This window comes from Pelophylax lessonae (assembly GCF_965119305.1).
Source record: "Pelophylax lessonae genome assembly, chromosome: 1".
Taxonomy (NCBI): Eukaryota; Metazoa; Chordata; class Amphibia; order Anura; family Ranidae; genus Pelophylax; species Pelophylax lessonae.
The window spans coordinates 890911278-890926886 of record NC_138768.1 but is presented as its reverse complement, the minus strand read 5'-3'; the positions used below and the strand labels follow the sequence as shown (position 1 = coordinate 890926886).

The 15609-nt window shown below is 45.3% G+C and overlaps 1 protein-coding gene across 1 annotated transcript in view; it reads left to right on the top strand.

The window, feature by feature from the left end:
* The window catches only part of LOC309566550 (uncharacterized protein), a 28307-nt gene extending 12953 nt beyond the window's left edge, over positions 1 to 15354 (top strand). The window contains exons 2-5 of the mRNA XM_082271731.1: positions 9096 to 9287; positions 10145 to 10339; positions 12475 to 12669; positions 15242 to 15354. Coding sequence (XP_082127857.1) covers positions 9096 to 9287; positions 10145 to 10339; positions 12475 to 12669; positions 15242 to 15285 — 626 coding nt within the window. The 3' untranslated portion in view covers positions 15286 to 15354. The remainder of the gene's footprint in view (positions 1 to 9095; positions 9288 to 10144; positions 10340 to 12474; positions 12670 to 15241) is intronic.
* Positions 15355 to 15609: the final 255 nt, after the last annotated feature.

The window sequence follows — 15609 nt, the reverse complement described above, 5'->3', positions numbered from 1 at the left end:
TGTAATGTAAATAAATGAAGGGATGTTCTGTAGTCCTAACACACTTCTTGTCCTAGGGTGACAACTCTATAGATGCAGTGCAGTAAGTGAGCGTTGTCACCCTAAAACAGGAAGTGTGTTACTGGCAGGATCACCGGGTGAAAAAGGCCTGAAAACACAAACTAATGCAGACAATGCAGTCTTGGGAGCTGAAATAGAGGACATTTTTCTTCTTGTGTGTAGACATCCTTTTATCGCCAATCACAGACATTCTCAATATTAGGTAAATGTTACACTTTTATCCAGATTCAAAATAATTCTGGATAAAATAGAGGCGTGTCCCCTAAATATCTCCCCTGCACAACAAAAATTGCTGCTCAGTTTCAGTGGAAGCCGGTGGATATAAAATACCTGGGTGGAACCCCAATGGGCACCCCTTGGCAGCCCTACAGATTGAACTATGAAATATCTGAGTAGAACCTTAGTGGGCACCATAAGTTCCACCAGCCGTCTGAAAGATGGAACATGAGAAGGATTTAACATTTGGTCCAATCAGTAAAATGTAATATTATCCTGTTCATTCTGTATCTGTATGTGACAGAGCCAACCAAGATAGGGGCTTTTGGAGAGGACTAGGGGCACTGATAGTAGGGGCACTGATAGTAGGGGCACTGATAGTAGGGGCACTGATAGTAGGGACACTGATAGTAGGGGCACTGATAGTAGGGGCACTGATAGTAGGGGCACTGATAGTAGGGACACTGATAGTAGGGGCACTGATAGTAGGGACACTGATAGTAGGGGCACTGATAGTAGGGGCACTGATAGTAGGGGCACTGATTGTGACCCCATGGAGAGAGCAGATCATTCTATAATGATGATGGACCTCCACTTAATGGACGTTGAGAGTGAGGCTTGGATTACTTCTCTGAATAAGGACAATAAAGCTTCCCTTCTGGAGTGGATGGAAAGGCGTAATAATAATTGTGTACTGGGTAATGGTCAGAGGGAATATGGTGGCCTTCCCGCAAACTGAGTTGGAGAGGTTCCTTCACTTGGGACAGAATTATTTATCAACCGTAACCCTCGGGAGATCTATGAAGATGAAATAATTCCTCTGTATGAGACTGCTGGGACATTGTATGTCTTCTGATGACGAGTCTAGTGGACAGAATACACGTTTGTGTCTCTCCCATTGGTAATTGGGTCACCTATTCTTTCTGTCTGTCTGCTAGTATTGTGTCCCCTCCACCTTGTTAGCAAACTATTGTGGGATATAATATGTTTATGTTGATTAGCTTACGGGTTAATTATATCACTGTCAGCTATTAGTTAATAGATGTGAATTAGCATATACTATATGTTGGTTGTTTATATTCCTGTATACAGTTTCCTTTGCATACGATAATGTGATCAGGCTCACCTGATCTGGTGTACTATAAATTCTCTGTGAGTTGCATATCTAGATTTTAGTAAGGCTTTTGACACTGTCCCACATAGAAGACTTATCAATAAACTGCAGTCATTGAGCATGGACTCCCATATTGTTGAGTGGATTAGGCAGTGGCTGAGTGACAGACAACAGAGGGTTGTAGTCAATGGAGAACATTCAGAACAAGGTCATGTTACCAGTGGGGTACCTCAGGGATCTGTACTGGGACCAATTTTGTTTAATATCTGAATTAATAAGTGATATTGCAAAAGGCCTCGATGGTAAGGTTTGTCTTTTTGCTGATGACACAAAGATATGTAACAGGGTTGATGTTCCTGGAGGGAAACGCCAAATGGAAAAGGATTTAGGAAAACTAGAAGAATGGTCAGAACTCTGGCAACTGAAATTTAATGTGGATAAGTGCAAGATAATGCACCTGGGGCGTAAAAACCCAAGGGCAGAATATAGAATATTTGACACAGTCCTGACCTCAGTATCTGAGGAAAGGGATTTAGGAGTAATTATTTCAGAAGACTTAAAGGTGGGAGGACAATGTAATAGAGCAGCACGAAATGCCAGCAGAATGCTTGGATGTATAGGGAGAGGTATAAGCAGTAGAAAGAGAGAAGTGCTTATGCCGCTGTACAGAACACTGGTGAGACCTCACTTGGAGTATTGTGCGCAGTACTGGAGGCCATATCTCCAGAAGGATATAGATACTCTAGAGAGAGTTCAGAGAAGAGCTACTAAACTAGTACATGGATTGCAGGAAAAAACTTACCAGGAAAGGTTAAAGGACCTTAACATGTATAGCTTGGAAGAAAGAAGAGACAGAGGGGATATGATAGAAACTTTTAAATACATAAAGGGAATCAACTCGGTAAAGGAGGAGAGCATATTAAGGCCCCATGCACACGGGGCGTTAGAAAAAACGTACGTCAAAGTTGGTTCTGACGCCGGAAAAAGCAGCTGTAAAAACGTGCTTTCAGTAGCTTTTTCCATTGGCGTTATTGCACGTTTTGCCACGTTGCTTTTAGCAGCGTTTTTTTTTCTTCCATTCAAAATCAATGGTTCCCTATGGGATCCTATTGATTTGAATGGAGGTCGCACCGCAACACCGCAAGTCGGATCCGACTTGCGGGGCGACTTGCGCTGTGAGAATCTTGAGGGGGAACTCCACGCCAAAATGGGAAAAAAACGGCGTGGGGGTCCCCCCCAGGGTTCCAAACCAGGCCCTTCGGGTCTGTTATGGAATTTGAGGGTAGCCCCATGCCGAAAAAACGGCATGGGGTCCCCCCCAAAATCCATACCAAACCCTTATCCGAGCATGCAGCCCGGCAGGCCAGGAAAGGGGAGGGGACGAGCGAGCGGCCCCACCCCCCCTGGACCACACCAGGCCACATGCCCTCAACATGGGGGGGTGTTGGTGCTTTGGGGCAGGGGGAGCTCTGCACCCCCCACCTCAAAGCACCTTGCCCCCATGTTGATGAGGACAAGGGCCTCATCCCCACAACCCTGGCCGGTGGTTGTGGGGGTCTGCGGGCAGGGGGCTCATCGGAATCTGGAAGCCCCCTTTAACAAGGGGGCACCCCAGATCCCGGACCCCCTCCCTATGTGAATGGGTATGGGGTACACTGTACCCCTACCCATTCACCCCATAAAAGGCAGTGTATGGAAATAACGACAAGAGACGTTTTGGAAAGTTTATTAAAAATCTTCATCCGACTCTTCTTGTCTTCTCCTCTCCGGGGGTCTTCTCCGGGGTCTTCTGCTCTTTTGCTGTCCGCCCTTCTTGTCTTCTCCTCTCCGGGGTCTTCTCCGGGGTCTTCTGCTCTTTTGCTGTCCGCCCTTCTTGTCTTCTCCTCTCCGGGGTCTTCTGCTCTTTTGCTGTCCCCCTCTTCTTGTGTTCTTGTCTCCGGGGTCTTCTGCTGTCCCCTCTTCTGCTGTCCTCTCTTCTTTTCTTCTCCTCTCCGGTCTTCTGCTCTTTTGCTGTCGGCTGTCGGCTGTCGGCTGTCTTCTTCCTCCGGTCCTCCTCCGACGACGTCTCCGCTGATTATGCCTATCTCCGGTCTCTTCAGCTTATTATATAGCCATTAGGGGCGTGGCCCCGATGACGTCATCTGGAGGCCCCGCCCCCTCATGTCACAGATGACGTCAATGTGTGACATGAGGGGGCGGGGCCTCCAGATGACGTCATCGGGGCCACGCCCCTAATGGCTATATAATAAGCTGAAGAGACCGGAGATAGGCATAATCAGCGGAGACGTCGTCGGAGTAGGACCGGAGGAAGAAGACAGCCGACAGCCGACAGCAAAAGAGCAGAAGACCGGAGAGGAGAAGAAAAGAAGAGAGGACAGCAGAAGAGGGGACAGCAGAAGACCCCGGAGACAAGAACACAAGAAGAGGGGGACAGCAAAAGAGCAGAAGACCCCGGAGAGGAGAAGACAAGAAGGGCGGACAGCAAAAGAGCAGAAGACCCCGGAGAGGAGAAGACAAGAAGGGCGGACAGCAAAAGAGCAGAAGACCCCGGAGAAGACCCCCGGAGAGGAGAAGACAAGAAGAGTCGGATGAAGATTTTTAATAAACTTTCCAAAACGTCTCTTGTCGTTATTTCCATACACTGTCTTTTATGGGGTGAATGGGTAGGGGTACAGTGTACCCCATACCCATTCACATAGGGAGGGGGTCCGGGATCTGGGGTGCCCCCTTGTTAAAGGGGGCTTCCAGATTCCGATGAGCCCCCTGCCCGCAGACCCCCACAACCACCGGCCAGGGTTGTGGGGATGAGGCCCTTGTCCTCATCAACATGGGGGCAAGGTGCTTTGAGGTGGGGGGTGCAGAGCTCCCCCTGCCCCAAAGCACCAACACCCCCCCATGTTGAGGGCATGTGGCCTGGTGTGGTCCAGGGGGGGGTGGGGCCGCTCGCTCGTCCCCTCCCCTTTCCTGGCCTGCCGGGCTGCATGCTCGGTTAAGGGTCTGGTATGGATTTTGGGGGGGACCCCATGCCGTTTTTTCGGCATGGGGCTACCCTCAAATTCCATAACGGACCCGAAGGGCCTGGTTTGGAACCCTGGGGGGGACCCCACGCCGTTTTTTTCCCATTTTGGCGTGGAGTTCCCCCTCAAGATTCCCACAGCGCAAGTCACCCCGCAAGTCGGATCCGACTTGCGGTGTTGCGGTGCGACCTCCATTCAAATCAATAGGATCCCATAGGGAACCATTGATTTTGAATGGAAGAAAAAAAAACGTATAACGTGGCTTAACGCACGTTAAGCAACGTTATAGCAAAGTTATTCAGCTTTTAGCAGCGTCAGGCGTTTTTAACGCTGTAACGCTGGTCCTCAGAACGCGCAGGTGGTGGGTTCTTGTTGCAGCCTAAAAACGTCTAAGCCACTTACAGCTCAAAAACGTCTGAGTGTGCATGAGGCCATAGAATAACATGGAGGGGCGTTTTTAGGCTGCAAAAAGAAAACGCCTGACGCTGCTTACAGCGGCGTTAAAAACGTCCCGTGTGCATGGGGCCTTAAAAGAAGAAAAACTACCACAAGAGGACACAGTTTTAAATTAGAGGGGCAAAGGTTTAAAAGTAATATGAGGAAGTATTACTTTACTGAGAGAGTAGTGGATGCATGGAATAACCTTCCTGCAGAAGTGGTAGCTGCAAATACAGTGAAGGAGTTTAAGCATGCATGGGATAGGCATAAGGCTATCCTTCATATAAGATAGGGCCAGGGACTATTCATAGGATTCAGATATATTGGGCAGACTAGATGGGCCAAATGGTTCTTATCTGCCGACACATTCTATGTTTCTATGTTTCTATAAGTTTTCAATAAACAGTTTCAGTTACAGAGCACCTGAGCTATTGTCTTATAGATTCCTGGGTGCTATGCCATATTCCACTATGTTACCAGGTTCCTGGAAGCCATATCTTGAAGCACCCAAGCCGGTTGCTGGACGGTTCCGGCACATTTTCCTCACTCTCAGCATCCATTAAGTGGTGGTTTATCATTAGAGAATGATTTGCTCTCTCCATGGGCCATAATCAGTGGGTAGGAGGCTTGGCCCCCAGTCCTCTCCAAAAGCCCCTCTACTGGTTGGGTCTGTCACAGTGTATCGATCTTCATCTATGTGGATCCCCTCTAGGATCTCATCCCTTCTCATTTTGTTAGGCTTGTTTGGCAGAGGTTTGATAAACACATGCATGGGGGAGGTAGAGGTTCCTGGTTTCTCTGAAAAAAATGAGGTTGGGTCATGCAATGGAACTCCTGTCTGTTTCTTGTTCCCCACAATCCAGCTAGATGAAGGTGGAAGGAGCTTTTGGTCCAATCACTAAATTTGAACATTCCATGGCTCATTCTGTAGCTGTATAAATCTTTTCCCATTTGTGTCCCTTCCAGGATCTCAACATTCTCATGTTTGTAGGCTCATCTGGCAGAAGAACCCGCAAGAATCCATTAGGTTTGATAAAGTTAGATACACATAGAGTAGGCGGTACAGGTCACCCATTTCCTGTGTCAGATGATGAGGTCAGGTCATACAATGGAACGCTTGCCCCTCACAATCCAATTGGGTGGAGGTGGAAGGTCCTCCTGATCCAATCAGTAAAACTGAACATTCAACCACTAATTCTTTATCTGTATAAATCTTTACTCATTCTCATCCCCTGTAGGGTCTCCACAATCTCATATTTGTAGGCTCATATGACAGAGGAACCTCTGGTAAACTACAAATGGATTCATGTGGAGGAGATACAAGTCACCTAGTTCCAGAAGATGAAGTCAGGACATACAATGTGTGTCTTATGTCCCTCACAATCCATCTCAATGGAGGTGGAAGGTCTCTCAGAAGAACCCCCAAGAATCAGAGACAAGTTTGGTGAACTTAGATAGACATGGAGTAGAAGATAGGGGTCATTCAGTTCCTATGTCAGATGATGAGGTCAGGTCATACAATGGAACAAAACCCAACCAACTGGCCCATTCTTAGTAGGGACAGATTTCTGTGGGTGGAAGAAAGTTTACTATGCTATGGTGAATGATGTTCCCATAGGACATGGTTTATTGAGACACTTCTGGACATTTCTCAACATTGGCTTCCTTTGCATCTCTCTGCAATCAGCCGGACATCTCAGAGCTGCTAAGGAAGTCAGTGCTGGAAGATTTCCATCAGTTAAAATGTCTGATCACAGGTCTGACCGGGGGGAGGGAGCTATACAATGCCTACCATGTGTCACTGACTGATTGTCCCTCACTAATCAATATCTGATTGATGCAATATCTCTACTCTGACTCTAAAATCAAAAGATGTACAAAATCTATATACAGGGAGAATGATTATTCCTCCGATCATTTACATCTTGGCCCCATAGATATAGATGTAATATTAACAGGGCAGCCATCAGAAATGTTGGGGCCCCTTACACAGCTTTAGGACTGGGCCCCCCGGTGCTTGACCACCAATCTTCCCCATGGCCCGCCCACTGGCCGTCCCACCAAATCTGCCCACTGGCCATCTTACCAAGTCCTTCAGTGCACCCACTTTTATTTTAGTACTCTTACAACTTAATATATCAAAATGAAAAGTATTACAAGTCATCAGTGCTTTCAATATTTAACAGTAAGACTCCATTCACACTAGTCCGACTTGGACCGCGACTTGTGAATCGAGACTTAGGGAATACAACCCTCCCTTATCTTAGATATTTCCTCTTTCATACATGAATCAAAGAATATAACAACTCTTGATTGACTGAGAGCCGGTTCACATATGTGCGGTTCGCAAGATCGCATGTAATTCGGGGGGCTCACTGCTCCTTCATTACATGCAATCTCCTGTGCGGATGCGAATTCAGCCATACACTTTGTATGGCTGAATTTGCAGCGCATCCGCAGCAAACTCGCACATGAGGCATTTTTTGAGCCTCCTCAGAATCGGATCGCATATTGGTTCACACTTGTGCGATCCGATTCTGTGCGAACTGTCAGATCGCACTGCGATATGTGATCAAACTGGGGGTGTCGTTAACATTTAATTGACACCCCCTGCGTATCGCATATGGCAGTGTGAACTGCCAGATGTGCGTTTGCGATGCGGGAACACGCTTCATATTCGCAGCGTTCCCGCATCGCACAAATGTGAACCGAGCCTAAAGCACAATATCTTTATTCTCCTTAGAAATGCAGTGACCAGCATACATGCCCCCTTAGAATGCAGTGACCAACATACAGGCCCCCTTAGAATACAGTGACCAACATACAGGCCCCCTTAGAATACAGTGACCACTGCATACAGGCCCCCTTAGAATGCAGTGACCAACATACAGGCCCCCTTAGAATACAGTGACCACTGCATACAGGCCCCCTTAGAATGCAGTGACCACTGCATACAGGCCCCCTTAGAATGCAGTGACTAGCATACATGCCCCCTTAGAATGCAGTGACCAGCATATAGGCCCCCTTTCAATGCAGTGACCAGCATACATGCCCCCTTAGAATGCAGTGACCAGCATACAGGCCCCCTTTCAATGCAGTGACCAGCATACAGGCCCCCTTAGAATGCAGTGACCAGCATACAGGCCCCCTTAGAATGCAGTGACAAGCATACATGCCCCCTTAGAATGCAGTGACCAGCATACAGGCCCCCTTAGAATGCAGTGACCAGCATACAGGCCCCCTTAGAATGCAGTGACAAGCATACATGCCCCCTTAGAATGCAGTGACCAGCATACAGGCCCCCTTAGAATGCAGTGACCAGCATACATGCCCCCTTAGAATGCAGTGACCAGCATACTTGCCCCCTTAGAATGCAGTGACCAGCATACTTGCCCCCTTAGAATGCAGTGACCAGCATACTTGCCCCCTTAGAATGCAGTGACCAACATACAGGCCCCCTTTCAATGCAGTGTGCCCCCCCCCCCCCTGGGTGGGGATGGGGATGATGGAGTTTCATTGTGAAAATGGATGAGGATGATTCTGGGTGGGGATGAGAGTTACTAAGTGAAGAGGCTCTCCACAGTGTAATTCCTTTCCCCTCTCAGAATCATCCCCAGCCATTTTCACAATGCAACTCCATCATGTCTGGAGTCTGTCTCTGTCCCATCAGGAGTCCAAATAGAAGAACAGGTGGACCAGCAGCAGGCTGCAGCGCCAGCACATCACACATTCAAAGTATAGTGACTAATTACCCTCCACGCTGATCTTCATTCTGCTTCAGGCATGTACCTGCGAGGGCTGGGGACACTTCCTCCTGCATAATGATAACCACACCCCCATGCTGAGTGCTGGCCAATCAGCTACTTGCCAGGATCTACCCGCGGCCACTTGGAGGGGAAGAAAGCCTGTATGCAGGGATTTCTTCTCCTTCTCTGCTCCTCAGTCAGAGGGCGGCGGTGGGGGGCGTGCGGCGACGATGTTGCTTAGGATTAGAACACCCCCACCCCCACTAAACACACGCACAAACAGTATTATCCCATATTCCCCCCCACCCCCCCCCCCCCCCGTGGCAGGGGGGGTGCGGGTGCGGGTGGCGGTCGTGGTGAAGTTCAGAAGATAATATTTTTAAAGTGTAAGGGAAGCAGTCCCCGCCAGGCCCCTCTAGAGGCTCGGGCCCCTTACACCAGTACTGCCTGTACCCCCCTGATGGCGGCCCTGAATAATAATATCGGTGTGTTGTGTCTTCTCAGGGGTCTGCAGGAAGACTCCGCTCTGGGCCTCCATAGTGGATTTCCCTCCTGGATTGGAGACCATAGAGGAGAACAAAGTGGTGAAGGTGTCATGTAAGAAGCAATATGACCCCAGGAATTTCCATCTGACATGTGTGAAGGAGTCCGAAGTCTTCCAGTTTTATCCTCATCCTGAGGCGGCACCGTGTACACGTGAGATCCATTCACTTATTACAGAAGACACGGCTGAGCTACATATATGTTAGTGATCTTCTCTTCTCCTCGCTCAGAAGTTTTCTTTGCTGCTTTCACAATGTTCCCGGGTGTTCAAACAACCGACTCTCATTCTGCAGTTTGGCTCATAAAGTGTCTCTCAGCCCAGAACTGATCCCAACTATCTACAAAGTGGTGATCCATTAACCCTTTCTTCTCCTCAGCCATCTGCCTGCTTTGTGGTTTCCCATCTTCTGCACCTCTGCTCCAGGCCATTCCTTTATTAACCCCTAAAAGTTCTTTGCTCATTTTCAGTCTGGCCTTCTTTTACACTGGGCCCCCGTCACCATCTGTCTCAGTTGTGTCATCAGTGAGGGCCCCAGGAGTGTCCCCATTCCATAGGAGCTCCAGCAAACACATGATGGTCTGTAGTCCTGACACCTCTTGGTGAGACCCTACTGGGGATTCTACCTCTACTGTCTCATCCCTCCACCCTGCCATCTGTGTGTGCCATAGTTTGCTCTTATATTACTCTCACACCTTGTCAGGACTTTGGCATCCCATTATTAGCCTCGGGGACCCCCAGTGATGGGCATTGTATCTTTCTATCTCCTGTCTGATCAATGTTTATAAACAATGTTACTTTGTATCTCTCTATCTCCCGTCTGACCAATGTTTATAAACAATGTTACTTTGTATCTCTCTATCTCCTGTCTGATCAATGTTTATAAACAATGTTACTTTGTATCTCTCTATCTCCTGTCTGATCAATGTTTATAAACAATGTTACTTTGTATCTCTCTATCTCCTTACTTTGGTTGTCCCCAGTGATGGGCATTGTATCTTCTCTATTCCAGGGAAATGTGGGAGGATGATGGATTCAGGGCAGAATATAAGCATGTATCCAGAGAAGGAATATTATGATCAGGATGAGGAAGTGATGATAACATGTCCCGCAGGATATTCACCCAATTACAGTAAAATCCGATGTATGAGATCCAACGGCACCAACATGTGGAATGTGACGGAGGTTTTCTGTATCTTCTCACCAAGTAAGTCATACTTTTAATTGGCTGAAGCTCAATGGCCAGATCACGCCTTATACCCATAATGACCCCTCACCAACCCGTGTGACAATATGGAGGCTATTTTATTCTCTTCCCAAAACTCACCTAAATCCAGTATGGATGAAGCAGTGCAATCAGAGCTTAACCCCTCCCCCCGGTACCCCCCCCCCCCCCCCCGCCATGGAGCAGAGCAATCCTTACATGTCTGCTATGGGAATGAAAATTTATCAATAAATGTCATTACTTAGGCCCTGTTCACACCTGAGCGATCTTCAGCTCCTAAAACGCTCATCTCTGAAGCTCCAAAATGCCAAACAAGCAAGGTTCCCTGTGGGTTGGTCTGCTTCGGCGTCCACTACCTGCTTGGTGATCTGTTTTTTACACAGGCGTGACGCTGGGACCGCAGCATGGGTTGGTATCTTGCGGATGGGAACACACCTGGTTGTGGTCTGATCTATGGCTCTGACATTATCCTTCATCCTTTACTTTTCTCCAGTCACTCACCTTCCATACCTCTCCACACCTATGGGTTTTGGTTTGGTCGTTTCTTTCCTTTCCTCTGTAATTTTATCTATGCCTGCACCATGTTTTATTTTCCATGTGTGCTTCCAGTTTTACTGCTCTTACTTTCCTTCAATTGGCTTCACCTCTTGACCACTCAGTCCTACACATCTACGTTCCATTCTCACTTGGTGTCACCCTTACCACTCCTATGGATCTTCTTCCCTATATTTGCATTCTATAAGCAGCACTATGATATATCCTTATCTCAGTCACATTTTTACCAAGTACACTTTACTTATATTACTTTCGGACATCCTCTTTTGCTGCTTATATGCATTTTCATATATTTTTATTCCACCTAGTTAGACCACACCCTCCAATGTGTGGCTTCTCCGCTTTTGCCCGCCTGCCCTGCGAGCCCTCAGCTCCCGTGGGAGACCCCTGGTGCCATGTTCCATCTCCTATGCCAGCACCGACTCCATTTACAACGTAAGCTTTGGTATATTGGGGGATTTACTTTCCCCCTTCCTCGTTTGTCCAGTCTTCATTTTATATCATTGTTGCTGATCCTCATACAGTTATACATATACGTTTTTTAGATATGAACAAAACATCTACTCCTGAGGAAGTGGCACAGCTGGTCCACGATACGCGTCGAGTCTTCTGATGCTATGATCATACTACTATTCTACCATTGATGCAATTTTTAGTCTACGATGTTGTGATTTTCATCCAACGACTACATTACTGTTGTTTCAACTCCTATTTTATTTCTATGAACACTGGATTTGAGGATGATTTACCAATCATTATATTCCTCTGATGGAATCACGCTTTACCATTAATGTGAACAATTTTATGATGATGTTCAATACTTGTTACATTAATAAAGGTATTTTATTGTCCCTGACAGCCTGGTCATGTCTTTCATCTAAAGTCCCGACCTTCCTCTTCTAATCTATTCACTTATTACAGAAGACATGGCTGAGCTACATATATGTTAGTGATCTTCTCTTCTCCTCGCTCAGAAGTTTTCTTTGCTGCTTTCACAATGTTCCCGGGTCTTCAAACAACCGACTCTCATTCTGCAGTTTGGCTCATAAAGTGTCTCTCAACCCAGAACTGATCCCAACTTTCTACAAAGTGGTGATCCATTAACCCTTTCTTCTCCTCAGCCATCTGCCTGCTTTGTGGTTTCCCATCTTCTGCACCTCTGCTCCAGGCCATTCCTTTATTAACCCCTAAAAGTTATTTGCTCATTTTCAGTCTGGCCTTGTTTTACACTGGGCCCCCGTCACCATCTGTCTCAGTTGTGTCATCAGTGAGGGCCCCAGGAGTGTCCCCATACCCCTACTAGGAGCTCCAGCAAACACATGGTGGTCTGTAGTCCTGACACCTCTTGGTGAGACCCTACTGGTGACTCTACCTCTACTGTCTCATCTCTCCACCCTGCCATCTGTGTGTACCATAGTTTGCTCTTATATTACTCTCACACCTTGTCAGGACTTTGGCATCCCATTATTAACCTTGGGGACCCCCAGTGATGGGCATTGTATCTCTCTATCTCCTTACTTTGGTTTTCCCCAGTGATGGGCATTGTATCTTCTCTATTCCAGGGAAATGTGGGAGGATGATGGATTCAGGGCAGAATATAAGCATGTATCCAGAGAAGGAATATTATGATCAGGATGAGGAAGTGATGATAACGTGTCCTGCTGGATATTCACCCAATTACAGCAAAATCCGATGTATGAGATCCAACGGCACCAACATGTGGAATGTGACGGAGGTTTTCTGTATCTTCTCACCAAGTAAGTCATACTTTTAATTGGCTGAAGCTCAATGGCCAGATCACACCTTATACCCATAATGACCCCACACCAACCCGTGTGACAATATGGAAGCTATTTTATTCACTTCCCAAAACTCCCCTAAATCCAGTATGGATAAAGCAGTGCAATCAGTGCTTAACCCCTCCCCCCTGTACCCCCCCCCCCCTATGGAGCAGAGCAATCCTTACATGTCTGCTATGGGAATGAAAATTTAGCAATAAATGTCACTACTTAGGCCCAGTTCCCACCTGAGCATTCTTCAGCTCCTAAAACGCTCATCTCTGAAGCTCCAAAATGCCCAACGAGCAAAATCCCATTCAATTCAATGGCCCCGGTTCACATGTGAGCGTTTTGTCGCCTGAAGCAAAATGCCTGAGGCTCCATTCACATATTGTCACCCGAGGAATCGCGATAAAATCATGCAAACAGAATCATGGGACGCCTGTCGCCCCAAAAAAGTACAACAACTTCTTTTGGGCAACAGGCGTCCCGCAATTAAGTTTGCACGATTTTACCGCGATTCGCTGAGTGACAATCACAGCAAAATTGTGCCGCATTTTGGGTGCCATTGACAGTCAGGGGAATCGCACGGACATCCCGCACTTTGCAATGATTCGCCAATATGTGAACGAAGCCTTCAGTTCAAAAAAGTACATGAGCTTCTTTTTTTGGAAGATTCCAAGAGTTTTTGGTTCGATATCAATGCCTGCCTGCAAAAAACACCCGAAAAAGCGCCTGAAAATGATAAACTCAGGTGTGAATGGAGCCTCAGGATAAAAAGTAAAACATAAGATATTGTTTGGCAAAATGTATTTTATATTTGAGACAATCCATAGATAGAAAAAATAACAAAACTTAAAAACATAAGAATTCATATAAAAATATAAATGTTACTTTATTTAGAAAGTAAAACTTTTGTTCTCTGATGTGTCCTCTATAAAATAACACTAATTACAATTCTAGTAATGTTACTTTGTATCTCGCTATCTCCTGTCTGATCAATGTTTATAAACAATGTTACTTTGTATCTCTCTATCTCCCTTCTGATCAATGTTTATAAACAATGTTACTTTGTATCTCTCTATCTCCTGTCTGATCAATGTTTATAAACAATGTTACTTTGTATCTCTCTATTTCCCTTCTGATCAATGTTTATAAACAATGTTACTTTGTATCTCTCTATCTCCCGTCTGATCAATGTTTATAAACAATGTTACTTTGTATCTCTCTATCTCCCTTCTGATCAATGTTTATAAACAATGTTACTTTGTATCTCTCTATCTCCCGTCTGATCAATGTTTATAAACAATGTTACTTTGTATCTATCTATCTCCTGCCTGATCAATGTTTATAAACAATGTTACTTTGTATCTCTCTATCTCCCGTCTGATCAATGTTTATAAACTTGTATCTCTCTATCTCCCATCTGATCAATGTTTATAAACAATGTTACTTTGTATCTCTCTATCTCCCGTCTGATCAATGTTTATAAACAATGTTACTTTGTATCTCTCTATCTCCTGTCTGATAAATGTTTATAAACAATGTTACTTTGTATCTCTCTAATTTCCGGCTGATAAATGTTTATAAACAATGTTACTTTGTATCTCTCTATCTCCCGTCTGATAAATGTTTATAAACAATGTTACTTTGTATCTCTCTATCTCCTGTCTGATCAATGTTTATAAACAATGTTACTTTGTATCTCTCTATCTCCCGTCTGATCAATGTTTATAAACAATGTTACTTTGTATCTCTCTATCTCCCGTCTGATCAATGTTTATAAACAATGTTACTTTGTATCTCTCTATCTCCTGCCTGATCAATGTTTATAAACAATGTTACTTTGTATCTCTCTATCTCCCGTCTGATCAATGTTTATAAACTTGTATCTCTCTATCTCCCATCTGATCAATGTTTATAAACAATGTTACTTTGTATCTCTCTATCTCCCGTCTGATAAATGTTTATAAACAATGTTACTTTGTATCTCTCTATCTCCTGTCTGATCAATGTTTATAAACAATGTTACTTTGTATCTCTCTATCTCCCGTCTGATAAATGTTTATAAACAATGTTACTTTGTATCTCTCTATCTCCTGTCTGATCAATGTTTATAAACAATGTTACTTTATATCTCTCTATCTCACGTCTGATCAATGTTTATAAACAATGTTACTTTGTATCTCTCTATCTCCTGCCTGATCAATGTTTATAAACAATGTTACTTTGTATCTCTCTATCTCACGTCTGATCAATGTTTATAAACAATGTTACTTCGTATTTCTCTATTTCTGATCAATGTTTGTAAACATTGTGCCAGTCTATTTTGACAGCAACTATGGCGGTGAGAGTTGGGATTTGCTGGTAAGGGGGATGGGGGAGTATAAGAATAGAATGTACTACATGTGCTCTATTTACTTCCATGCAGTATTTGGGGGGGGGGGAGGGGGTACACTCTATCTGCACAATTAGATAAGTGCATTTAGCTGCAGGTGATCCATTATCTGGTTTCTGGTTCCGTCTCTCATTCTATTTTCTTTCATTCCAGCTTATATTCCATTCATCTCCAATCACTCGATGTCCTGGAAGTGAGTATTGCTTGGATCCGTCATCTATTCCAGCCAATGGGGTCCTGTGTACTCCGCTACTGACTATAGCCCCTCCCCCATGCTACAGTCAGGTCCATAAATATTGGGACATGGACACAATTCTAATCTTTTTGGCTCTATACATCACCACAATGGATTTGAAATGAAACAAACACAATGTGCTTTACCTGCAGACTTTCAGCTTTAATTTGAGGGTATTTACATCCAAATCAGGTGAAAGGTGTAGGAATTAGAAATGACAACAGTTTGTATATGTGCCTCACACTTTTTAAGGGACCAAAAGTAATGGGACAGATTAACGATCATA